This window comes from Sapajus apella, unplaced genomic scaffold (assembly GCF_009761245.1).
Source record: "Sapajus apella isolate SASKATOON/1434 unplaced genomic scaffold, GSC_monkey_1.0 scaffold29, whole genome shotgun sequence".
NCBI classification, from domain to species: Eukaryota; Metazoa; Chordata; class Mammalia; order Primates; family Cebidae; genus Sapajus; species Sapajus apella.
In genome coordinates this window covers 7,387,939-7,413,572 of record NW_022436969.1, presented here as the reverse complement: position 1 = coordinate 7,413,572, position 25,634 = coordinate 7,387,939, and the positions used below count along the sequence as shown (strand labels likewise).

Here is a 25,634-nt window from a genome sequence, read left to right as displayed (position 1 = left end):
AGGAGTTCGAGACCAGCCTGACCAAGGTGGAGGAAACCCTGTCTCTACTAAAAACACAAAATTAGCAGGGAGTTGTTGCGGGCTCCTGTAATCCCAGCTACTCAAGAGACTGAGGCAGGAGAATCGCTTGAATCCAGGAGGTGGAGGTTGCAGTGAGTCAAGATCACCCCATTGCACTCCAGCCTGAGTGACAAGAACAGGACTCCATTTAAAAATATATATATCACTGAGAAACAGAAAGATAGTGGCTGCTAGATGTCTATCAAGAAGAGAAGGATTAAGGAAACTGTGCCATCATTATATTACGGACTATTATGCAACCTTGAAAAAGATGAGCTAGGGCTTATAACACTGACAGGAAAGATTTCAAAGACAAGTTGTCAGGAAAAAGTAGGTCCAGAGCAATTACACTGCTCCTTTCATTCATGACTTAAAAAAATGTGTATATATGCAAGCACATATATACGTGATGCTCAAAAAAGGTCTGTAAAAGAGTATATCTGGCTGTTAATCAGAGCCTCTGAGGAAGAGGAGTGCATGATTAATTGGGATACGGGGTGAAGAGAATTTCACTGGGTTCTCACATACTTTTATATTGACTTATTTAGAACAAACATGGGGTTCTTCAATAAGATTTTTTAAAGGTGTTTTTGTTTGTTTGAGACAGGGTCTCATTCTGTCGTCCCCATGCTAGAGTGCAATGGCACAATTACAGCTCACTGCAACCTCTACCTCCTGGGCTTACGTGATCCTCCCACCTCAGCCTCCTGAGTAGCTGGGATTACAGGCATGCACCACCAAGCCTGGCTAATTTTTGTATTTTTAGTACATGTTGCCTGGGCTAGCCTCGAACTTCTGGGCTCAAGAGGTTCTCCCACCTCGCCCTCCCAAAGTGCTAGGATTACAGTTGCTCAGCCACCACGCCCGGCCAAAAAGTCTTATTTTTAAAAAAGAACATATAAGACGAGCAAATGAAGTATCTGGGCTCTTTTACATTCCAAGCTCTATCCATTTAGACCTAGACTCCCTCTTGCAATTTTCCTTTTTGGATGCTCCCCATAGAAGAAGTGCCGCTGGACTTGGCACAGGGTGGACATGTAATAAACGTCAGCAGTCTTAAGTGTCACTCATTCTCTCTCCAACCTCCCTCAGATATGCTAAATGCTTGTCACTCATTCCATCGATCCCAAATCCTACCTTCTCTTCCCAACATGAGTCACTCTGTTCACAAATCCCATAACTAACTGACAACACCATCATCATTATAATCTTGTTTGTCCAAATGTTATCAAATCTGGCTTTGAAGATTACTTTTTCCCTTTCTTTTACTACTAGCAAAACTCTACTTAAAAAAAAAAAAAAAGAAAAAAGTAAAACAAAACTTTTCCCCTTTCTTCTACTGCTAGAAAACCTCTACTAATAATGTTCCTATTCAATTGTTTGACTTCATCAATTAATTGCTTCCCCATCAATCTACATCCTACCAACATCATTTTCCTTGTCCTGTATTATCATAGCATTTTAACTGCCTTAACCTAATCTTCAGTTCTCATCTCTACTACCTCTCACCATGCTTCCTCTCTTTCATTTCCTATTATGAATTTGAGCCTTCACTTCAAATACACCAGGATTTCCTGTGTCCATGATCAAGTGTTGTGAAACTCGGTAATTGTATATGCTCACCTATTATATATGCATTTAATTTTCTCCCATACAGCAATGAAGTTTTCTCAGTCTCGCTGATCTCTAACCACCCCCTTCCATGTTCCTTTCACCTCTCCTACCCACACCTGCCTCAAAAAATTTGAAATAAATTCCAAAAAGGTCAAAACTATTTAGCAGTACCTCCTCTCATCCTCGAATCTCCATATACATTTCCCATTTTTTAGCACTGAGTACCACCAGGCACTGTTCTAGCCACTGTCTAAACAGACAAACTCATTTAGTCATCATACAACCTGCTGAAATTGACACTATAATGATCCCATTTTAAATAGGAGGAAACTATGAACAGGGAGGTCATGGAACATGCCCCAGGTCACACAGCTGGCTAGTGACAGGCTCTGGAGTTCATGTTCTATGCAGAAATGCTGTGCTGCCCTTTAGCGTGTGCTTCTGAGGCAAAGTTAAACACGTTTTCTCTGCTCCAGACACATCGTGGTTACACCTCTACTGTTGTACTTAGCATACTATGCTATCACCAAGCACTTGCGCTTGGTTACCTGTATTCTTTATTCAAAGAACTCTTTGAAGACAGAAACTGTCTTGTCTGTCTCTCCTTAGAATATGTGCTAGCTCCTGGCACTAGGAGGTATTCAAGAAATGGTCACTCAATAAAGAACAAATCAAACATGGGCAGTTTTAACAGCACTCCAATCCGAGCCTAGCATACATCTTCAGAATAGGCAGACTGTTGATGAATTTCATTCCAAACTTTCAGAATCTGGCCTTAATAACATGACACACAAAAATACATAGTCTGGGGAGCTATACTGATACATCGCTTTCTGTTTATTACCAGAAACTCAAGGTGACATCCACTCTAAGGTAGTGGACTCAAGAGGACCTTGCTTATTTAGCTGGTGGGCACTAAATCACCAACGGTGCAGAGGGAAGGATGCCAAAGTTACCTGACAGCGCATCATAGAACTCGTCCTCACTAAGGATGCTGGCGGGTGGAGATCCTTTCACCAGAGACTGCTCTAATTCATGATGTTCAGTGGCTAGCGTCTCCAGCGCCTCTGACAAAATTTTGTTTTTTTCTTGTTCTTGTTCCAATTTAAAATTCCTCACCTAGGAGAAAACAGATATATAAAAAAGATTTCAGAGTGACAGGAGACACAGACTTACTCAGAGGATGTGAAAATTATTTGCTTTTGATCCTGTTCAATTGCAACGTCAGAAATGAAAACAGTCGTGTTACATGCACATGGATGAATGAGCAAAATTACTAAACTAATTTTGTTCTTCCCATGGGGCCTTTTCATGCAACAGCTTAGCTAATGAAAATAGATTAAGAACTAGCAAACAAATTCAGCTCAAATGATCAGGATCCTGGTATAAGAACATCAGTCAATTCAGAAATCATATAAATTTTTTAAACATAAAGAATATTTCTCTCTCAACATTAAGTACACAATTCAAAAAACAGTTTCGGCATGTCTTTGAACAAATTTTTTTTTTTAATTCTAGATATTAAAAAGCAAACCACATCAAAGCATGAAATAAAATCTCTCAGTTTACTTCCAAAATAGTTAATAATACTTGGTATACCAAAGGAAGGGAAACAGGTTGCCTGGTAATGACTATAAACATTCTATTTTCATTTTTCTTTTCTTTTCTTTTTTTGACACAGAACTTCATTCTGTCATCCAGCTGGAGCACAGCGGCGCAATCTCGGCTCGCTGCAACCTCCGCCTCTTGGGTTCAGGCTTTTCTCATGCCTCAGACTCCTGAGCAGCTACGATTACAGGTTTGCACCACCACACCTGGCTAATTTTTATATTTTTAGTAGAGACAGGGTTTCACCATGTTGGCCAGACTGGTCTTGAACTCATGACCTCAAGCGGTCCGCCCACCTTGGCCTCCCAAAGTGTTGGGATTACAGGCGTGAGCCACCACACATAGCCTATTTTTCATTTTCCAATTCTATATTTTGGTTTCAACTCCACATTTTATCTTTAATTTAGTATACTAAAAAAAAATTAAAAGATTATCAAAAAGGCAAAGCCTGGTTTGATTTTTTACTATTTGAAGTTACAATCTATTCCTCCTATCTGATGCAAGAGCATGTGAACCTTTGTGTCTGAACAAAACCCTCTAGAATTCAAGTCACCTAATCCTTATAAAATAGCAATGTACTGGATTTCATACAGATGGTTTTTGCCTATTTTCGTATCAGCAGTCTGGAAATCCCTACTATTCCTTGATCTTGCTGGACTTCCAGAGCCAACGTGCACTACAGACAGAGAGGAGCAGGAAAGCAGGGATCCACTGTAGGTAGCAGCAGAGTCTTCTCAAAAGTCTCTTGTTCCTTAGTTTAGGAACAATTAGAGGTTTCTACTATCACCCAATAATCTAATCACAAGTCTTCAATTCAGTGGTCTTCAAACTATTTTTTTTCAATTGAGCAACAGAACCTATTTCTCAAGTATAATCCCAACATATAAAATAGATGTTTTCGAAAGCAGTTGTGTGCTGGGTGGCGCTGAATGGAGAAGCCCCACTCCTTTGACTTTCCCCTCCCCTCCCAGACGTCCCCTCTAGGGCCCAAACCCAGGGGATATTCCAAGTTTACATGGTACTGGTACCAAAACAGATATATAGACCAATGGAACAGAACAGAGGCTTCAGGGTAATATCACATATCTACAACCTACAACCATTTGATATTTGACAAACCTGGCAAAATCAGCAATGGGAAAAGGATTCCCTATTTAATAAATGGTATTGGGAAAACTGGCTAGCCATATGCAGAAAACTGAAACTGGATCCCTTCCTTACACCTTAGACAAAAATTAACTCAAGATAAATTAAACACTTAAATGTAAGACCTACAAACCATAAAAACCCTAGAAGAAAACCTGGGCAATACCATTCAGGACACAGACATGGGCAGACTTCATGACTGAAACACCAAAAGTAATTCCAACAAAATCCAGAATTGACAAATGGGATCTAATTAAACTAAAGAGCTTTTGCACAGCAAAAGAAACTACCATTAGGGTGAACAGGCAACCTACAGAATAGGAGAAAATTTTTGCAATCTATCCATCTGACAAAGGGCTAATATCCAGAATCTACAAGGAACTTAAATTTATGAGGGGAAAAAATAATCAAAAAGTAGGCGAAGGATATGAACAGACACTTCTCAAAAGAAGACATTTGTGAGGCCGACAAACATATGAAAAAAAGCTCATCATCACTGGTCATTGGAAAAATGCAAATCAAAACCACGAGATACCATCTCACACCAGTTAGAATGGTGATCATTAAAAAGCATGGAAACGGCCGGGCGCGGTGGCTCACGCCCGTAATCCCAGTACTTTGGGAGGCTGAGGTGGGTGGATCACGAGGTCAAGAGATTGAGACCATCCTGGTCAACATGGTGAAACCCCGTCTCTACTAAAAATACAAAAAATCAGCTGGGCATGGTGGCGCGTGCCTGTAATCCCAGCTACTCAGGAGGCTGAGGCAGGAGAATTGCCTGAACCCAGGAGGCAGAGGTTGCGGTGAGCCGAGATCGCGCCATTGCACTCCAGCCTGGGTAACAAGAGTGAAACTCCGTCTCAAAAAAAAAAAAAAAAAAAATGTATGGAAACAACAGATGCTGGAGAGTATGTGGAGAAACAGGGAAGCTTTTAGTCTGTTATGGAAGTATAAATTAGTTCAACCATTGTGGAACACAGTGTGGCAATTCCTCAAGGATCTAATACCATTTGACTCAGCAATCCCATTACTGGGTATATACCCAAAGTAGTATAAATCATTATACGGTAAAGACACATGCACACATATGTTTACTGGAGCACTAGTCACAATAGCAAAGACTTGGACACAACCCAAATGCCCATCAATTATAGACTGGATAAAGAAAACGTAGCACATATACACCATGGAATACTATGTAGCCATAAAAAAGAATGAGTTCATGCACTTTGCAGGGACATGGATAAAGCTGGAAACCATCATTCTCAGCAAACTAACACAGGAACAGAAAACCAAACAATGAGTGTTCTCACTCATAAATGGGAGTTGAACAATGAGAACAAATGGACACAGAGAGGAAAATATCACACACTGGGGCATATGGGGTGGGTTAGGTGGGGTGGAGTGCTAGGGGAGAGATAGCATTAAGGGAAATACCTAAAGTAGATGATGGGCTGATGGGTGCAGCAAACTACCATGCCACATGGCACATGTAAATCTATGTAACAAATCTGCACATTGTATCCCAGAATTTAAAGTATAAATAAAAAAAAAATTAGGGAAAAAAAAAAAAAAAAAAGCACTGGATGGAATGACAACCAAAACCTCCTCCAGGCCAAACTTTCCATCTCGAGGTTTTGGGAGCTGTGACCCCTCTCACAAATCCTGCATTACTCACTGCTGAATCTAATCCTGTTACCTCTTGACACTCCCTCTCCCATGCTCCTCCCCACAGCCCCTAAGGACGAAGGTTCTTCTTTATTCTGGGGCCCTGAATTCCTGCCAGCTGCACATCAGGTACAACACTCCAAGAGTCCTAGATATAGCTTAAAATACAGTTTTACTGAAATGTTAAGTTTATAGCGCAAACAGCGTTAAACCCTTATTATCTTGGGAAGAGTTCTAGTCCTCAGGCACTTTAGTGTTTATCAGTAGAGCAACCAGATTATTATTATGAGAGCTGTCATAATGAAATAAAAATCGCAATAAATGATAAGCAATCAAGACCAGAAGAGACATGAAAAACTGAAAAACAAATTACTCATGTAATTATAATTTTTAGAAAATCCGAAAAATACTTGCAAATATTCCTATACTGTAAATTGTATTTCCAGAAGAGGAAATAAGCATACTAAGGCTAGAGTCAACTTAAAAAATAAAAATAAAAAGCTGTCCTACCTCCATCTGATGGATTCAACAATTCATTTTCTCTATTATATAAACAAAGACTACATGAGGCAGGCAAATCACTTGAAGTCAGGAGTTTGAGATCAGTCTGGCCAACACAGTGAAACCCCATCTCTGCTAAAAATACAAAATTAGCTGGGTATGGTACCAGGAGACAGTAATCCCAGCTACAGAAGGCTGAGGCAGAAGAATTGCTTGAACCAGGAAGTGGAGGTTGCAGTGAGCCTGGGATCACGCCATTGCATTCCAGCCTGAGCAACAGAGCAAGACTCCATCTCAAAAACATAAAAAATAAAAAATAAACAAGGAGTACAAAATTGAGCAATGTCCAAAATGATCCCTTCTTTGAAAAGATCACTCAGCACTGTTATATTTGTAGACTCTAAAATCAACACTGCAAAAAAATCCAAATTCTTCACCCCTGCCTACACCATCTCTTTCATCTTGTTACTTTTCCAGTATCAAAATGTAAATGTGCTGTTGACACCATATCTTTAAATATAAGAATTAACTAAAGTATCCTATTTAACAAGTACTTATATTTTAATACCTAAATTCATCTAGTAGATTTCAGCAAAGTAGCAAGATAAATGATAGAGGCCCATAAATATCCAGTCCCCTCAAAAAAATCTTATTCAAAATGCAATCTATCCTTTACCCATCTAAAATAAGCATCACTTCACTGCCGCCACATTCACATCTATTCTCACTTGTTCTTGAGACAGAGAGTAAAAGGGGTTGGAAGGAGGAGAGGAAGAGACTGAGGCGCTAACCACATTCTATTTCTTACCTTGTTTTCATCTTTCAATTGATCTGAGTGTACTTTTATTAGCTTCAAGCCTAACAGGATTTTCTGCACTGAAGATACCTTATTATAAAATACCCACAAAATGGCAGTTTCTCCCATCATGTAAGTGATGTGTATGAGACAGTAACTACACATCACAGAAAATGCACTGGTAATGAGCTTTCTTGTTACATTAGAGAAACATCTGAAAGCATACTCAACCGCCATTAGTACTTTTTGGTCAGAGGGATCACTGGAACAATCCAATTCCAGATCCTCTACAATCTCAACGTTTCAGAACACCTAAGGGAAATCCTGCATTAAAAAACTGGTTTAGAACTGCTAAGAAAGATATGCAGAGTGCAACTTCATAAAATATTCACCAAGTTCTTAGTTGCTAGCTTAGAAACTATGTTGTAACAGAAACAGTGCCTTTTGCACAATCTCTTAATCTCTTTGTAATTCCAAGCACAATGCTTCATTTATATTACATATCAATAAGTGGATATTGATTACTAGATTTTTTCAATTCTCAAACTACAATAATCGTCCTAGTTATTACTAAAGGAAAAAATAACTTCCTTCACAGAACTAGTGGGTCCCAACAGATGTGTTTATAATTATTAGATTATAATTGTATATATGTTTATACATTAGAACTTTTCTAGAATAAGGCTGACATTTTTACCTTTCAAATTTGCATGTGAAATATACACCCTCAGTCCAATGACTTTCAAAGTCAACATACATTAAAGTGAACAAAAACGTTGCCCTTTTTTATAAGGAAAAGCTTAAGGACTGAGCCACCATATGCTTAACTGTAAACACATGCATTGATCTGTGTCTGTAGCCCCTTACAGGACAAATTTAAGCCTTTCCAATAATCTGTCTCCTCAAACCACTTCAATATGGCAGTCTCTCATTTCACTCCCTTTCAGGCCAGAAGGCAAAATCCATAGTGCCTACTTCCAAAATGAATGGGTGCCAGCAAGAGAATGCAAAGTTTTGAAAACAGTCATGTGCTAGCCAGCTATGACACATTCATCTACACTCTCATTCTAGAAAGTGCCCATTACTTACCTATGTTTCACAGGGGTTACATAGGAAAGAGGTTCAATCTGGCAAAGACACAGCACTAAGTGGGGAATAAATGATTAATATTCACAGAACAGTGTGTGCAATCAGCCAGTTATAAGACAGGTACAATTCTGGCCTTGATGGTCAATCTTTCAACTGGCCACACTCTGGTCAGTTCAACAGGATGAGCCTTACTCTTTCCTCTTTCCTACTGCATGGATGGCTACAATTAACAAAATGTATTAGTTTGAGACTGAGATACTAGATTTTTTTTTTCTCAGACAGGTTCTCACTCTGTCACCATGATGGATGCCGTATGCCATCCATCATGGCTTGCTGCAGCCTCAAGCAATCCTCTTGGCTCAAGTGATCCTCCTGCCTTGGCCTCCTGAGTAGCTAATTTTTTTTTAAATAGAGATGGGGATCTCTCTATGTTGCCCAGGCTAGATTCAAACTCCTAGCCTCAAGTGATTCTCCCGTCTCTACCTCCCAAAGAGCTGAGACTACAGGTGTGAGCTACTGCACCTGGTCAATGCTTAATTCTGTGGCTACAGGACCAACAATGTTCTCACTTCAAAACTTTTTTCAAGGTATTTGCTTTTAGGTGACTCCCTGCTATTGCCACACAGCTGTTAAAAAGTATGGCTCTGATGATTTACAGCTAGTAAGAGCTCTTCTGCCCACAAGTCTGTTATTTTGCTTATGTGGAGGAGGATGGAGCTCCCATGTGGATGCAATGGACAATGTTACTTCTGGAACCACAGCCAGGCTGAATCACATTCTCACCTCCAGGGTTCAGGAAGGTGAAGCTTTGACCTTGTGTCTCAGGCAGGATCAAGCATGGACATATATCTTCATGACTATGTAGTATATATTTGCTTTGTTTTATAGATTTACAAAACACCTTTGCTCACATTAAATTTCAAGGTTTTTGTTGACTCTCTAATGACCTCCTTCCATGCCATCTCATCACTGCCTTTCCTAATGCAATTGATTTCTCTATGCTCCTGAAACTCTTTTCAGTTCTTCCTACCACTAAATAATGACATTCATTTAAGAATAAATATTTAGGGGCCAGGTGCGGTGGCTCACGCCTGTAATCCCAACACTTTGGGAGGCCGAGGCGGGTAGATCACCTGAGGTCAGGAGTTTGAGACCAGCCCGACCAACATGGCAAAATCCTGTCTCTACTAAAAAAAATACAAAAAGTTAGTCTGGCATGGTGGTGGGCTCCTGTAATCCTAGCTATTTCAGAGGGAGGAGAAACATTTGAACCTGGGAGGCAGAGGTTGCAGTGAGCCGAGATCCTACCGCTTCACTCCAGCCTGGGCGATGAGAGCGAAACTTCATCTCAGAAAAAAATAAATAAAATAAATAAATAAATATTTAAGAATAAAGACTAAGAACTAAGAAGAAAGCCACCTGAGGCATCAAGGCAGATTTACCTGGTAGGAGGAATTTGAGATGAGCAAGGGATGTGCACAGGGCTTGCAAACCACAGCAGAAACTTATGAGTGAAAGGGGAAGCCAGTGGAGAAGGGGTAGAAGTAACATTATTTGATTTACTTTTTAATATGATCTCATAGTTATAATGCTGAAAAGGGGATGAAGGGGCCAAGAGTAGAATAAAGTCAGATCCCAGCCGGGCACAGTGGCTCACACCTGTAATCTCAGCACTTTGGGAGAAACGAGGTGGGTCAATCACTGGAAGCCAGGAGTTCAAGACCAGCTTGACCAACATAGTGAAACCCTGTCTCTACCAAAAATACAAAAATTAGGCAAGTGTGGAGGCATACACCTGTAATCCCAGCTACTTGGGAGGCTGAGGCAAGAGAATCACCTGAACCTAGGAAACGGAGGTTGCAGTAAGCCAAGACTGCGCCACTGCATTCCTGGGCAACTGAGTGAGACTCTGTCTCCAAAAAAAAAAAAGAAGATGATGATCCCTTTAGAGGCTGCTTCAATTCAATAACTAGAATAAGAGATGGGTAAGAGATAGCAAAGCAAGTGTTGAGAAGTGGTCAGATTCTGGATATATTTTGAAGGTCCAAATGATTTGCTGACAGACTATGTGATATAAGAAAAAAGGGAAATCAAGGATAACTCCATGTTTTGGCCTGGGAAACTACAAGGACTGTCTCAAAAAATAAGTAAGTTTTTAAATTAAATTTTAAAAATAGAAATAAATAAAATTAAAAGACCAGATAGCAACATTAAGGGAGAAAGTTGAGACAGAAATGTGAACAAAGCCATGGACCGAGCCCCAGTAGAAATGCTGAGAAAGAGCCAGCAAAGGAAACAAACAAACAAAAAGTGGGGGGGTGGGGAGAGAGAGGGTGCACGAGAAAGGAGGAGGAAGGGAGGGAGGGGGGAGTAGGCCAGTTGTGTGTGGTGTCCTGAAAGCCTAAAAGAGGTATTTCAACAAGGAAAAAGTGATGAACTGTCAAACACTGATGAGAGATCAACTTCAAGAACTAAGACAAGGCCACTGGACTGGCGATGTGGAGGTCAACAATGAACTTGACAAGGGCAGCTTCAGTGGCGTGCTGAGAGGATGCTCGAGGAGATGCCCTGACCGTGAGTCAAGAGAGATAAGACAGAATGAGTCCAGCCTGTTCTTAAGAAGGTTTTGGTTGGACAGGAGATATGTGTTTGTTTGTTTGTGACACAGTCTTACTCTGTCACCCAGGCTGGAATGCAGTGGCGTGATCTCAGCTCACTGCAACCTCTGCCTCCTTGGGCTCAAGTGATCCTCCCACCTCAGCCTCCCGAGGAGCTGAAACTACCAGACATCACCATGCCTGGCTAATTTTTTTTGTATTTTAATAGAGACAGGGTTTTGCCATGTTGCCCAGGCTGGTCTTGAACTCCCGGACTTGAGCAATCCACCCACCTTGGCCTCCCAAAGTGCTGGGATTACAGGCATGAGCCACTAGGCCCAACCTACAAGAGGTTATTTCAAAAACTAAAAAAAGAATAAAATTCTTTTAAAAGAATAATTGTTGCTCAAAAGAGGAGGAGAAAGGTGGGGCAGTTTCTGGAAGGGGTTGTGGAGTCAGTGAAGTCTTCATTGTGGAAGACAACCCAGATTGCGTTTACATGGATAGGAAAGGTTCAACTGAAATGGGATTACGATTGCAGAAGTGAGAGGGGAGAATTGCTGGAATAATGTTCTTGACTTTGCCGAAAAAGGGAGGAGATCTAATCCACCAGTATACAGTTGACTTTTGCTAAGGGCTCAGACAATCCATCCTTAGTTGCAGGAGAAATGCAGTGAATATGCGCACAGATTCAGATAGGTAAGTATGTGTAACAAAGTTTTCTTCTAATTGCTTCTGCATTCTCAGAGCATATAAAGAATGTAGAGAATAGGAAACAGAGAAAGATGTCGTCAGCCTAATTGGTTCCAACATATGATGCAGTAAGAAGCCTCTAGTCTCTTGACATTATACATAAATTCATCCTGAGATTAAAAATGAAATGAGTCTCAAGGCCCTACAAAGCCTCATGCACACTAACTTGATCAGCTCAACACATTTCCCATTGGTTATAGCTGACTGTGACTGGCTTGTGCCACCATCAAAAATGCCCCTTTCTTACAGACACTGTCATCTTCACTCTAGTTCAAGCAAAGAAAAAGAAACACCACTCAGAATGACCTTTGCATCTTTCTACACGCAAGCTCCTCCATGGGAAAGACGGTAAGAACGTATCTTGATTTCTGATTTACGGACCATGCTGTAAGTAAAATGGCCTCAACGAAGCTTGTTCCACATCACTTTCTACTAACAATCTGTTAGGCCAATTACTTCCAAACTGTATCTTCAGGCATTTAAATCAGGGTAGAATATGGAGATAACCCCAAATCTAGGACAGAGCTCCTAAATACTTGGCGGAACAGAAAAAAGACTTGGTAAAACAAATGGAGCATTTTATAGGCAAGGTGATAATGGTACTTGGAAGGATCAATACAAACCCAGAATATTTGACTTCTTTTTGTCAGAATGATTTAAAAATAACTTCTCATAAAATCAATGGAAGACTAGTGCTATACACAAATGACAATTTAACAAATAAGTTTTAGTTTTTACATGTCTTTTATAAAGCAGATAACATGAACACGTCTTCTGAAACAAAAGTAGTGTGCACTCCTGCAGCCATGCTACCAATGGTGGATTCAATACACATTTACTCCAATGCTTTGTTAGTGGCTCTGGGATTTAAAATAATTTGATGCAAATCTCACAACAATTTGCTTTTCTTTTTTTTTTTTTTGAGACGGAGTTTCGCTCTTGTTACCCAGGCTGGAGTGCAATGGCGCGATCTCGGCTCACCGCAACCTCCGCCTCCTGGGTTCAGGCAATTCTCCTGCCTCAGCCTCCTGAGTAGCTGGGATTACAGGCACGTGCCACCATGCCCAGCTAATTTTTTGTATTTTTAGTAGAGACGGGGTTTCACCATGTTGACCAGGATGGTCTCGATCTCTTGACCTCGTGATCCACCCGCCTCTGCCTCCCAAAGTGCTGGGATTACAGGCTTGAGCCACCGCGCCCGGCTAACAATTTGCTTTTCAACTGCAAAGCTGAACCACTTAATGCTGACTATAACTCTCACATAAGGAACTTTCACAAAAACTTAAAATTTTCATTATCATGTGGCGAAGCTTGCCAAGAAACTCAAGTTCTGACCACTGGGATGGGTGATTCTCTGACCAGAGCTGGTCCAAATGCTCCGTGTGTGTGGGTGCTGGCTGAGCTCGGCATGGCTTTGCTGTCCGCTATGACAGGGGAGCACTGAGATCAATGTAATGTCCCCCAGTTGCCATACCCTGCAAGTGCAGAGGCTCTCCATGCTGTACCACTGCTGCCAGGGGATGGGGAAGGGTTGATGTTGGTGATTCAAGACCGTCTGTTGGATCCTCCTCGACATCTTCTTCAGAGATATGAAACCAAGTACTGTGATTGCTCACCTGATTTTTGGTTCTTGTGATGGTGCTTTTCTGTGTGCAGATACCTATTAAAATTTGGTGTTCTTCTAAGGGGTCCAAAGGGTGTAAGCTTCTATTCCACCATCTTGTTCTGCCCACATTGTTCTTTAATTTATATGATACATAAAACCCTTCTGAATTTTTAAATACATAATGCCATAATCTGAATTAATTTGGAAATTACACATGGATGTACACAGTACTTTTAGAAATATCATCCTGTATGTCCTACTTCTGGATTGTACAGAAGTACAATGGTACTGATGGCAAAGGGGCAGACAGCTAGGGAAAACCCTCGCTCCACCCACCAAGGGATGTAGACTCCTGAGGCCTAAGGCAGAGGACAATCCGCCAAGACTGGCAACCAGCCAGGCCCCTGTGCTCATTGAAGTCAAGCCTGGGGCTCAGCCAGTTAGGCAAAAGCAATATCCAGTTCACCAAGAAGCCCTAGAAGGCATTCGGGTCCACCTAAAACACTTAAAGGACTATGGAATTATAGTTCCTTGCCAGTCTCCATGGAACATACCCCTCTTGCCTGTCCCTAAACCAGGGACCAAAGACTATAGGCCAGTGCAGGACTTGCGCCTGGTTAATCAGGCCACAGTGACTTTGCACCCAACTGTACCCAACCCATACACGCTGTTGGGATTATTGCCAGCAGACGATATTTGGTTCACCTGCTTGGACTTAAAGGATCCTTTCTTTAGCATTAGACTGGCCTCAGAGAGTTGGAATCTATTTGTTTTTCAATGGGAAAATCCAGAAACAGGAGTAACCATTTAGTACACCTGGACCAGGCTACTCCAGGGGTTCAAGAACTCTCCCACCATCTTTGGGAAGGCACTAGCCCGTGATCTCCAGGAGTTTCCCGCTAAGGACTTAGGCAGCCTGTTGCCCCAATATGCTAATGACCTTTTACTGGGACACCTCACGGCAGTTGGGTGCGATAAAGGAACAGATGCCTTACTTCAGCACCTGGAGGACTGTGGGTATAAAGTCTCTAAAAAGAAAGCCCAGATTTGCTGACAGCAAGTGCGATATCTGGGGTTCACCAACCAGCAGGAAGAGCGCAGCCTAGGAGAAGAGAGGAAACAAGTCATTTGCAACCTGCCAGGACCCGAAGCTAGAAGGCAGATAAGAGAGTTCCTGGCTGTAATCCCAGCACTTTGGGAGGCTGAGGCGGGTGGATCACAAGGTCAAGAGATCGAGACCATCCTGGTCAACATGGTGAAACCCCGTCTCTACTAAAAATACAAAAAATTAGCTGGGCATGGTGGCGCGTGCTTGTAATCCCAGCTACTCAGGAGGCTGAGGCAGGAGAATTGCCTGAACCCAGGAGACGGAGGTTGCGGTGAGCCGAGATCACGCCATTGCACTCCAGCCTGGGTAACAAGAGCGAAACTCCATCTCAAAAAAAAAAAAAAAAAAAAAAGAGAGAGTTCCTGGGAGCTGTGGGTTCCTGTAGATTGTGGATTCCAACTTCGCAGTACTGGCCAAGCCCTTTTATGAAGTCAGTAAGCAGGGAGACAAGGAACCCTTTGAATGGGGATCTCAGCAGTGGCAGGCCTTTCAGGAACTGAAAGAGAAACTTATGTCAGCCCTGGCTTTGGGGTTACCTGATTTAACAAAGCCGTTCACGCTGTATGTGTCAGAAAGAGAAAAAAATGGCAGTTGGAGTTCTAACACAAACAGTGGGACCTTGGCCCAGGCCTGTAGCTAATCTGCCCAAGCAGCTGGATGGAGTTTCCAAGGGATGGCCCCCGTGCTTAAGGGCCCTGGCAGCAACTGCTCTGCTAGCACAAGAGGCTGATGAGCTCACTCTGGGGCACAACTTAAATATCAAAGCACCCCATAAAGTAGTGACTAATGAATAGCAAAGGACAAGGACGTCGCTGGCTGACAAATGCTAGGTTATCCAAACAGCAGAGCCTGCTATGTGACAATCCCTGCATCACCACTGAGGTCTGCGACACCTTAAACCCCGCCACTCTGCTCCCAGTGTCGGAAGGCCTGGTTGAACACAACCATGTTGAAGTATTGGGCTCAGTTTACCCTAGCAGGCCCAATCTTCGGGATCAACCATGGGCAGTAGTAGACTGGGAGTTGTACGTGGATGGAAGCAGTTTTTTTAATCCACGAGGGGAAAGGTGTGCCGGCTATGCGGTAGTAACTCTGGACACTGTAACCGAGGCCAAGCCACTGCCTCAGGGTGCTTCAGCTCAGAAGCCTGAACTTCCTGCTCTGACCTGAGCCCTAGGACTGAGTGAAGATCTCCAGGTAAATTTCACTGAAATGCCCAAGTGTGGGGGACATAAGTATTTGTTAGTTCTGGTGTGCACATACTCTGGGTGGGTAGAGGCCCTCCTGACTAGGACTGAAAAGACCCATGAAGTAACCCATGTGCTTCCTCCAGATCTCATCCCTAGGTTTGGGACTGCCACTGTGCATCAGCTCAGACAACAGACCAGCGTTTGTGGCTGATTTGGTCCAGAAAACAGCAATGGCATTGGATATCACTTGGAAGCTGCACGCCGCCTACCAACCACAGAGTCCTGGAAAGGTGGCGTGGATGAACCGGATCATTAAGAATAGCTTAGGGAAAATGTGTTAGGAAACAGGATTAAAGTGGGTACAGGCACTTTTCTTGGTGTTATTCAAAACTAGAGGTACTCTAAGAAAACAGGACATTCCCCCTATGAAGTCTTATATCATAACCCCCCTCCCATACTGCAGACACACCCGGGAACTCCTCGGGAGTGGGGAGAGATTGAACTAGGGCGACAGTTACAAGCTCCAGGAAAAATCACTCAGGATATTTCAACCTGGGTAAGTGAAAGATGCCTGTAAGCTTCTTCTCCCCAGTTCACCCTTTTTCACCAGATGATTGTGTGTGGATAAAGGACTGGAATGCAGTCCCTCTGAAGTCACGACGGAAAGGACCCCAGACCGTGATCCTGACCACCCCAACAGCTATAAAGGTAGAGGGAATTCCAGCCTGGATCCACCACAGATGCGTAAAGCCTGCAGCAGCTGAAACTTGGGAGGCTAGGCCAGACCCAGACAACGACTGCAGAATCACCTTGAGAAGGACAACAAGCCTTGTCCCAGCCACAAGCTGGCTGGTCCACGCAGGGCTGAAGCATGAGGAAGCTCATCGTGGGATTTATTCTTCTTAGAATTTGGACTTACACACAGTAGGGACAGGAACTGATTTTGGAGAATGCTCTCAGTGCGTGCACCAGGTTACTGAGGTAGGATGGAAGGTTACTGCCATTCTTTTGTTCTACAGTTATGATGAATGCACAAGGACACAGAAGGGAACCTGTTTATATAATGATACTCAGTATTAGGCGTGGAATCCAGGGGATGGACAATCTGATGTCTGCTATGATCCATCAGAATCCCCTATGCATACAACTTTTGAAATTAAACTCCTAACAGGGCAATGGAACAGCCCTACTAAGTTAATAGCTAAAATAGAGGATCAGGAAAATGAGAATGAGAACGACAACTCTCACTAATGTTACAGGTGAGATTCTCAAAGCGGGGAGTGAGGAAAGAGACCCTTAATTCTCTTAAGCTTCTAAGAGCCCTTCCCCCTAGACTTCTACATTGTATTTCAATAGGAAAAATAAAAGTTGGCAGACAGGGCACCACCCTTAATTGCACACCTATAGATTGCAGGCATGGTATGGAGGAATCTTTCCGGAAGGCACTGTTTTGCTTAAACATGATCAAACTCCCATCTAGTCACGTAGCCCATGCCTACTTCATGGATCAAGACCCTCTCTTACGTAGTTTCTAGAATTGTAAGCCTTAAAAGGGCAAGGACTTTGTCGAGGAGCTCGGCTGTTAAGGTATTTTTACCTGCCACAGCTCCCTCCCAGCCAAATAAATCACCACTTCCTTTCTTCTTTGGTGTTTGAAAGGTTTGTCTGTGGCTGCTCCTGCTTCACTATGACCAACTATGTGCCAATCAATTGGAAAATCTACAGGAAATGGATAAATTCTTAGACCTATACAACCTACAGCAAGATTGAACCATGAAGAAATCAAAAACCTGCATAGATCAATAGCAGGTGTCGAGATAGAAGCTGTAACAAAGAGCCTCCCAGTAAAGAAAAGCCTGGGACCTGAAGGCTTCACTGCTGAATTCTACCAAACATTTAAAGGAGAACTACCATCAATCGTACTCACACTATTCCAAAAAACAGAGAAGGGAATACTTCCAAACTCACTGCATTACAGCTATGAAAGGAAAATAATCTTGGGGCCCCCAAATTACTAAACTAATGGGAAAAGTCAAGCTGGGAACTGCTTAGGGCCAGCCTGCCTCCCATTCTATTCAAAGTGTCCCCTCTGCTCACTAAGATAAATGCCTATCTGATTGTCTCCTTTGGAGAGGCTAATCAGAAACTCAAAGGATGAAACCATTTGTCTCTTATCTACCTATGACCTGGAAGCCTCTTCCCTGTTTCCAGTCTTCCTGCCTTTCCAGACCCTACCAGTGTTCATTTTACATATGTTGACTGATGTTTCATGTCTCCCTAAAACGTATAAAACCAAACTGTGCTCTGACCACCTTCAGGCACAGGTCAGAACTTCTGAGGTCATAGGTACAGATCCTCAACCTTGGCAAAATAAACTTTCTAAATTTTTTTTTTTTTTTGAGACAGAGTCTCACTTTGTCGCCCAGGCTGAAGTGCAGTGGTGTACTCTCAGCTCACTGCAACCTCTGCCTCTCAGGTTCAAGTGATTCTCTGGTCTCAGCCTCCCAAGTAGCTGGGATTACAGGCATGCCCCACCATGCCTGGTTGATTTTTGTATTTTTAGTAGATATGGGGTTTTGCCATAGTGGTCAGGCTGGTCTTGAACTCCTGGCCTCAAGTGATCCACCCGCCTTGGCCTCCAAAAGTGCCGAGATTACAGGCATGAGCCACCATGCCTGGCAAAAGTTTCTACATTAACTGAGACCTGTCTCAGAGTTTTGGGATTCACATGTTGATATCAAAACCAAAGACATATCACAAAAAGAAAACTACAGGCCAATATTCATTCTTTGATGAATACTGATACCTAAATGCTTGATAAAATACTAGCAAACTGAATTCAACAATATGTTAAAAACATCATTCGTCACAACCCAGTGAGATTTATCCCAGGGATGCAAGGATGGTGCAACATATGCAAATCAATCAGTGTGATACATTATATCAACAGAACTAATAGAAAAAATCATACGATCATTTCAACTAATGCTGAAAACATATTTGATAAAATTCAACATCCCTAAATGATAAAAAACCTAAAAAAAACTGGGTATAGAAGGAACATACCTCAAAATAATAGAAGCCATAGGACAGTCCCACAGCTAGTATCATACTGAATGAGGAAAAACTGAAAGCCTTTAAGATATGGAACACAACAAATGTTCACTTTCACTACTATTATACAATATAGTACTGTTAGTCCTAGCTAGAGCAATCAGACAATAGAAAGAAATAAAGAGTATCCAAATTGGAAAGGAAGAAGTCAAATTATCCTTGTTTGCAGATGAAATGATCTTTTATTTGGAAAAACTTACAGATTCTACCAAAAAAACTATTAGAGCTGATAAACAAATTCAGTAAAGTTGCAGGATACAAGATCAACACACAAAAATCAGTAGCATTTCTATATGCTAACAGTGAATAATCTGAAAAAGAAACTTAAAAAGTAATCCCATTTAGAACAGTCACACATAAAATGAAATACCTAGGAATTAAGTTAACCAAAGAAATGAAATATCTCTATGGTGAAAACTACAAAACATTGACGAAAAAAACTAGAGATGATGCAAAGAAAAAAAAAGGAAAGATATTCCAAGTTTATGGACTGGGAAAATAAAATAAATACCGCTATAATGTCCATACTACTGAAAGCAATCTACAGATTCAATGCTATCCTTATCAAAATGCCAATGACATTCTTCAGACAAATAAACAATTCTAGAATTTATGTGGATCACAGAAGACCCAACATATCCAAAAGTATCTTGAGCAAAAAGAACTAAACTGGAGGAATCACATTAACTGACTTCAAATTATACCACAGAGCTACAGTCACCAAAACAGCATGGTGCCAGCATAAAAATAGACACACAGACCAATGGAACAGAATAGAGAACCCAGAAACACATCCTCACACTCACAGTGAACTAATTTTTGGCAAAGGTACCCAGAACATATATTAGAGAAAAGACAGTCTCTTCAATAAATGGTACTGGAAAAACTGGATATCTATATGCAAAAGAAAGAAACTAGACCTCTATTCCTTGCCATATCCAAAACTCACATCAAGACGGATTAAGGACTTAAATCTAAGCCCTCAGACTATGAAACTACTACAAGGAGACACTGGAGAAACTTGCCAGGACATTGGTCTAGGCAAAGATTTCTTAGTAATACGCCACAAGCACAGACAACCAAAGAAAAAATGGACAAATGGAATTACATTTGTTAAAAATGTTTAAAAAGCTTTCGCACAGCAAAGGATACAATCTACAAAGTGAATAGACAACCCACAAAAATGACAGAAAATATCTGCAAACTACCCATGTGGCAAGGGTAACCAGAATATAAAAGTAGCTCAAACAACTCTGTAGGAAAAAATTCTAATAATGCTATTAAAACAGGAGCCAAAGATTTGAATAGACGTTTCTCAAAAGAAGACATACAAATGGAAAACAGACATAGGAAAAAGCACTCAACATCACTGATTAAAGTAAATTAAACTACAATGAGATATCATTTCGTCTCAGTTAAAATGGCTTATATGCAAAACGTAGCAAATAACAAATGCTAGTGAGGATGTGAAGAAAGGGGAACACTTGTACACTGTTGGTGAGAATGTAAAATTAGCACAACCACTATGGAGAACAGTTTAGAGGTTTCTCCAAAAACTAAACATAGAGCTACCATATATGACCCAGCAATCCCATTGCTAGGTATATTCCCAAAAAAGGGAAATCAGTATACAGAAGAGATATTTGCACTCCCATGTTTGCTGTGGCGCTGTTCACAATCGCCAAGATTTGGAAGCAACCTATGTGTCCATCAACAGATGGATAAAGGAACTGTGGTGCTTACACACAATGGAGTACTATTCAGTCATAAAAAAAAGAAGAAGATCCTGTCATTTGCAACAATATGGATGGAACTGGACATTGTCATTATGTTAAGTGAAATAAGCCAGGTACAGAAAGACAGACATTGCATGTTCTCACTTACTTGTGGGAATTACAAATCAAAACAATTGAATACACGGAGATAGAGAGGAGATGGCTGGTTATCAGAGATTAAGAAGTGTAGTGGGACAGGGTGGGGGGAATATGGAGATGGTCAATGGATAAAAATAATAATAATAGAATAAATATCTAATGTTTGACAGCACAACAGGGTGACTACAGTCAAAATAATGTAATTGCACACTTTATAATTAGATTGTTTGCAAGACAAAGGATAAATGCTTGAGGGAATGGCTATCCCACTTTCCATGTGAATATTATGCATTGTATGCCTGCATCAAAATATCTCACATGGCCCTTAAATGTATGAAACTGCTATGTACTCACAAAAATTAAGAATTAAAAAAAGAACAGAATGCTAAATTGCCTCATAGTGGTATATATTAAATATATTGCCAATATATTAAATTCTAAATCAACCTACTTGTTAAAATTCTGTAATTTTTAAAAGTCTATTTTTAAAATTACATCTTTTTAACTCTATATTAAATATTTGTGCACAATTGTATCCTAGTGCCTGGAATGGCCCCTTGGAACATGCTCTACTTAATCAGGATCTCCAAGAATGAACAAGGCCTGTGCATTGTGACAAAGACTGCTAATTTCCCCCAGTATCTATTCTCCCTTTTGTCATTAGTAAGAGCCCCAAGTTTTACCTTTTGCCCTCCAGCTAAAAGGCCCTATTCTCAGTCTCTCTGTCAGCTATAGCCATATGACTAAGTTCTGACCAAGAAGAATGGAAATACTGTGCAGGGGATACTAGATCTAATTAAAGGGAAGGATATACCCCTTTTCTGCCCCTTCCTCCTTCCTGCTAACTACAATTTGAAAATAGGAACAGTCCCTAACACCTGAAACTGCCATACAGGCCCAGCCTGTCTGCCTCTCATCTTTACAGTGAAAGAAATATAAATCTCTAATTTAGGCTAATATTATTGGGTTTGGGGTTTTTTGCTTGTTAGATGGTAATGCACTGATACATGTAATTTTTTTGTTTGTTTTTTGAGACAAAGCCTTGCTCTGTCACCCAGAGTAGAGGGCAGTGGTACGATCTTGGCTCACTGCAACCTCCCTCTCCCAGGTTGAAGGGATTCTCCTGCCCCAGCCTCCTGAGTAGCTGAGATTACAGGTGCATACCATCACCCCCGGTTAATTTTTGTATTTTTAGTAGAGACGGCGTTTCACTATGTTGGTTAGGCTGGTCTCGAACTCCTGACCTTGTGATCCACCCACCTTGGCCTCCCAAAGTGCTGGAATTACAGGCGTGAGCCACCACATCCAGCAATGTAATGTTTTTATAAAGCACCACAGACTATTCTGATAGGGCTTTTGGATAAAAGGTAATTTAGAGAAATTTCTGTTTAGTTAAAAAAAAAACATATATCAAAAGCACAAACAACAAAAATTTAAAACTTTGGTGCATAAAAGAACACGATCAACAAAGTAAAAAGACAACCTAGGGAATGGAAGGAAATATTTACAAATCATATATCTAACAAGGGTCTAGAATCTAGAATATATACACGATTACATAAAGAACTCTACACTCAACGATACGATGACAAACCATCCAATTAAAACACGGGCAATGGACTCAGACATTTCTCCAAAAAAGACAGGCCAGCAGCCAGTAAGCACATGAAAAGATGAGTTCAACAGGTGAAAGCAAATCATAACCACAATGAGGCGCCACTTCACACCTACTAGAATGGCTATAATTTTAAAAAAGAAAAGAAAAGAAATGTCCACAAGGATGTGGGGAAAGTGGAACTTTGTATATTGCTGATGGGAATGTAAAATGTAGCAGCCACTGTGGAAAACAGTACGGTGGCTCTTTAAATTAAACATGGAAACACGATATAACCCAGGAATCCTACTCTTAGGTATATACCCAAAAGAACTGAATATAAATGCTCAAAGACTTGTAAAAACATTCACAGCATCACTATTTGTAACAGCCAAAAGGTAGAAACAACCCAAATGGCCATAAATGGACGAACAGATACAATGTGATATATACATACCATACTTCTTAGCCATCAAAAGTAAAGTGCTTATACATGCTACAATGCACATGAACCCTGAAAACATTAGGCTAAGAGAGAAAACCAGACAAGTAAGCTCACATATTGTATAATTCCATTTACATGAAATATTTAGAAGCAGATTAGTGGTTTTCAGGGACTGGGGATGGGGTACCAGATGGGCAGAGAGTGTTTAATGGGCACAAGATTCCCTTTGGCATGATGAAAATGTTTTGGAAGAAGACAGCGGTGATAATTGCACGCTGTGAATGTATTAAAAGTCACTGAATTGTATGCTCAAAAGAATGAGTTTTATGTTAGGTGAATTCTATCTCATTTTTTCCAAAGTTAAAAAAAAAAAAAAAAAAAAAACTCAAAAAGAGACAAACATGGATTTATCATATAACCTGATCATTCTACTAGGGATTTACCTAAGAAAAATAAAAGCTCATGTCTACACAAATACTTGTATAAACAAATATTCATAGCTTTATTTATAATACCCCAAAATTGGAAACAACCTAAATATCCCTAAACAGGTGAATGAATAAACTGTGGTACAGCCACAAAATGAAGTGTTGTTTAGCAAGAAAAAGGAGTTAACTATTGATACATTAAACAACATGGATGAACCACAAAATAACTTTGCTGAGTTAAAGATGCGAGAACCCATCCCCAAAAGTACACACACGATATGATTCCATTACTACAAAATTTTAGAAAATTCCTACCAATGTCTAGTGATAAAAAGCTGACCAATATCTGCCTGTAGACAGGTGTGGAAGAAAGAATAAAATTACAAAGAGGGAGTAAGGAGCTGTTGGAAGAGAAGTATTCCTTATCTTGATTGTGATGACAGTTTCACCAGCGTAAACACATGTCAAAACTCATTCAGTAACAGTTTAAATATGTGGAGTCTACTGCACATCAATTATTCCTCAATAAAGCTATAAAAACGATAGCGTTTATCAATAGGAAGTGCATAGTAAAAAGATCACTCATATACTGACAATGGAAGTTACAACAATACATTTCATATGCAGTCTTAAAAATATTTCGGGGCTGGACACGATGTCTCTGTCATCCCAGCACTCTGGGAGGCTGAGATGGGCAGAATACTTGAGCCCAGGAGTTTGAGACCAGCAACACGGCAAAACTCCGTCTCTATAAAAAATACAAAAATGAGCCAGTGTGGTAGCAGATGCCTGTGGTCCCAGCTATGAGGCTGAGTTGGGATGATCATCTGACCCAGGGAAGTTGAGGCTGCAGTGAGCTGAGATCTCTGCAGTGAGCCAAAATCATGCCCCTGCACTCCAGCCTGGGTGACAAAAATGTTAAAGAAAAAAAAATTCAAAGAATAGCTCTTTTTCAAAGAAAAATACTTACTGTGATATTACTGAAAATGATGTAAGAAATTAAATAGCAATGTACATTGTATTTGCGTTTGCACACCCATATGAATAAGCTAAGACACACCAAAATCCTGCTGGTGGTTGCTGGGACGTGGTTTTTATATTCTCTATATGCTCTAAAATAGCTTTCTGTATACTCCTGTGTATATCTTCCATATATAGCTCATAATTCTATAATTAGTAAAATATTTTAAAATATGCTTACATAGGAACATAGGAACTGATATTTACATCATCAAATTTTGTATCAGATTTGCAATGCATCAGATGCAAAACAATGTTTGCAAAGTCCTCTTAAATACTGCAGAACACACGACGTTCTCAGACGTCTGGTATGGGAGTCCAATCCGAGAATTTAAGCACAATCCTGTCTCATCATGGTTGCAAAGCTTCTACCTAAAAATAGCCTACTCTTACATAATCACTTGCCACAGATTTGTATGTTTTACATATCCTCAAAATAAACAGGTTTTTGTTTTTGAGATATGCCACTAGAGGTAAATAATCACTCTTAAAAGCAGGGAAGTTTAATCATAATCTAAACACAAATCTTATTTTCCGAAGTTATTCAGGGGCTCTGCAATTGATAGTTTTGCTGATGAAAATAACTAGAAACATTTGTATGTAACAGAAGTTAACACCATAGCAACTAATTGTCTAAATGAACTTTATTTGAATTATATATAATACCTCCATTTTAAGTGTATGATGCATTTTTACAAATATATACCCCATGTAACTAGCACCACCATCAAGATACAGAATATTTCCATTACCTCTCTCCCCCAAGTTCACAGTCACTCTCCCACTTCTCTCCACCCCCACCCCCACCCCAGCAACCACTGCTCTGACTTCCATAGCCACAGTTTAGGTTTGTCTGGTTTTGAACTTTGAATAAATGGAATCATGCAAGACGTGTACTCTTTTGTATCTGACTTCTTTTACTAGTATAACATTCTTCAGATTCATCCATATTGTTGGAACTATAAGCAGTTCTGTCCTTTTTAAGAAGGACCATTCCACTGTCCAGTTGCTTTATGATTTCCAACTCCACTTTTTACATGACTTAAGCTTTGCTCTGAAAATAGCTTTCTGTATATGGTAAATATTGTTATGCCCAGAAAGACAATCACTTTGCTTTTTTAGAATTTTGATATTTTATTCTGCTTTGACAAGTGTTTCCTGGTTCTCAAACTGGGGTAAAAAATTAAAATGTGTGGAATCACAACTTAGGCTATATGTCTATCTGAAGAAGACCCTGCGAATATGTTAACGCAGTGCTTCCCAAGTTTTGTCAGTACATATGTTTACTTTATGCCAGGTGCTATGCTAAATACACGGTGTATCAGCTCATATAATCCTCTCTACCCACAATCTTGTGAGGTTTGCCGCTGAACAACACCCTTAAAAATGGCTAAGGCGGTAAATCATATATTTTACCAAAAAC

The 25,634-nt window shown here is 40.6% G+C and overlaps 1 protein-coding gene across 7 annotated transcripts in view; it reads right to left on the bottom strand.

Annotated features, from left to right (window-relative positions):
- The window catches only part of OSBPL1A (oxysterol binding protein like 1A), a 235,739-nt gene that overhangs the window by 77,531 nt on the left and 132,574 nt on the right, over positions 1-25,634 (bottom strand). For 6 of the 7 annotated variants that reach the window (XM_032293166.1, XM_032293167.1, XM_032293168.1 and 3 more), the window contains one exon: positions 2,631-2,793. The exons of the other annotated variant lie outside the window; for it this stretch is intronic. In XM_032293166.1, the coding sequence (XP_032149057.1) occupies positions 2,631-2,793 (163 nt within the window). The remainder of the gene's footprint in view (positions 1-2,630; positions 2,794-25,634) is intronic. 7 annotated transcript variants of the gene reach the window in all.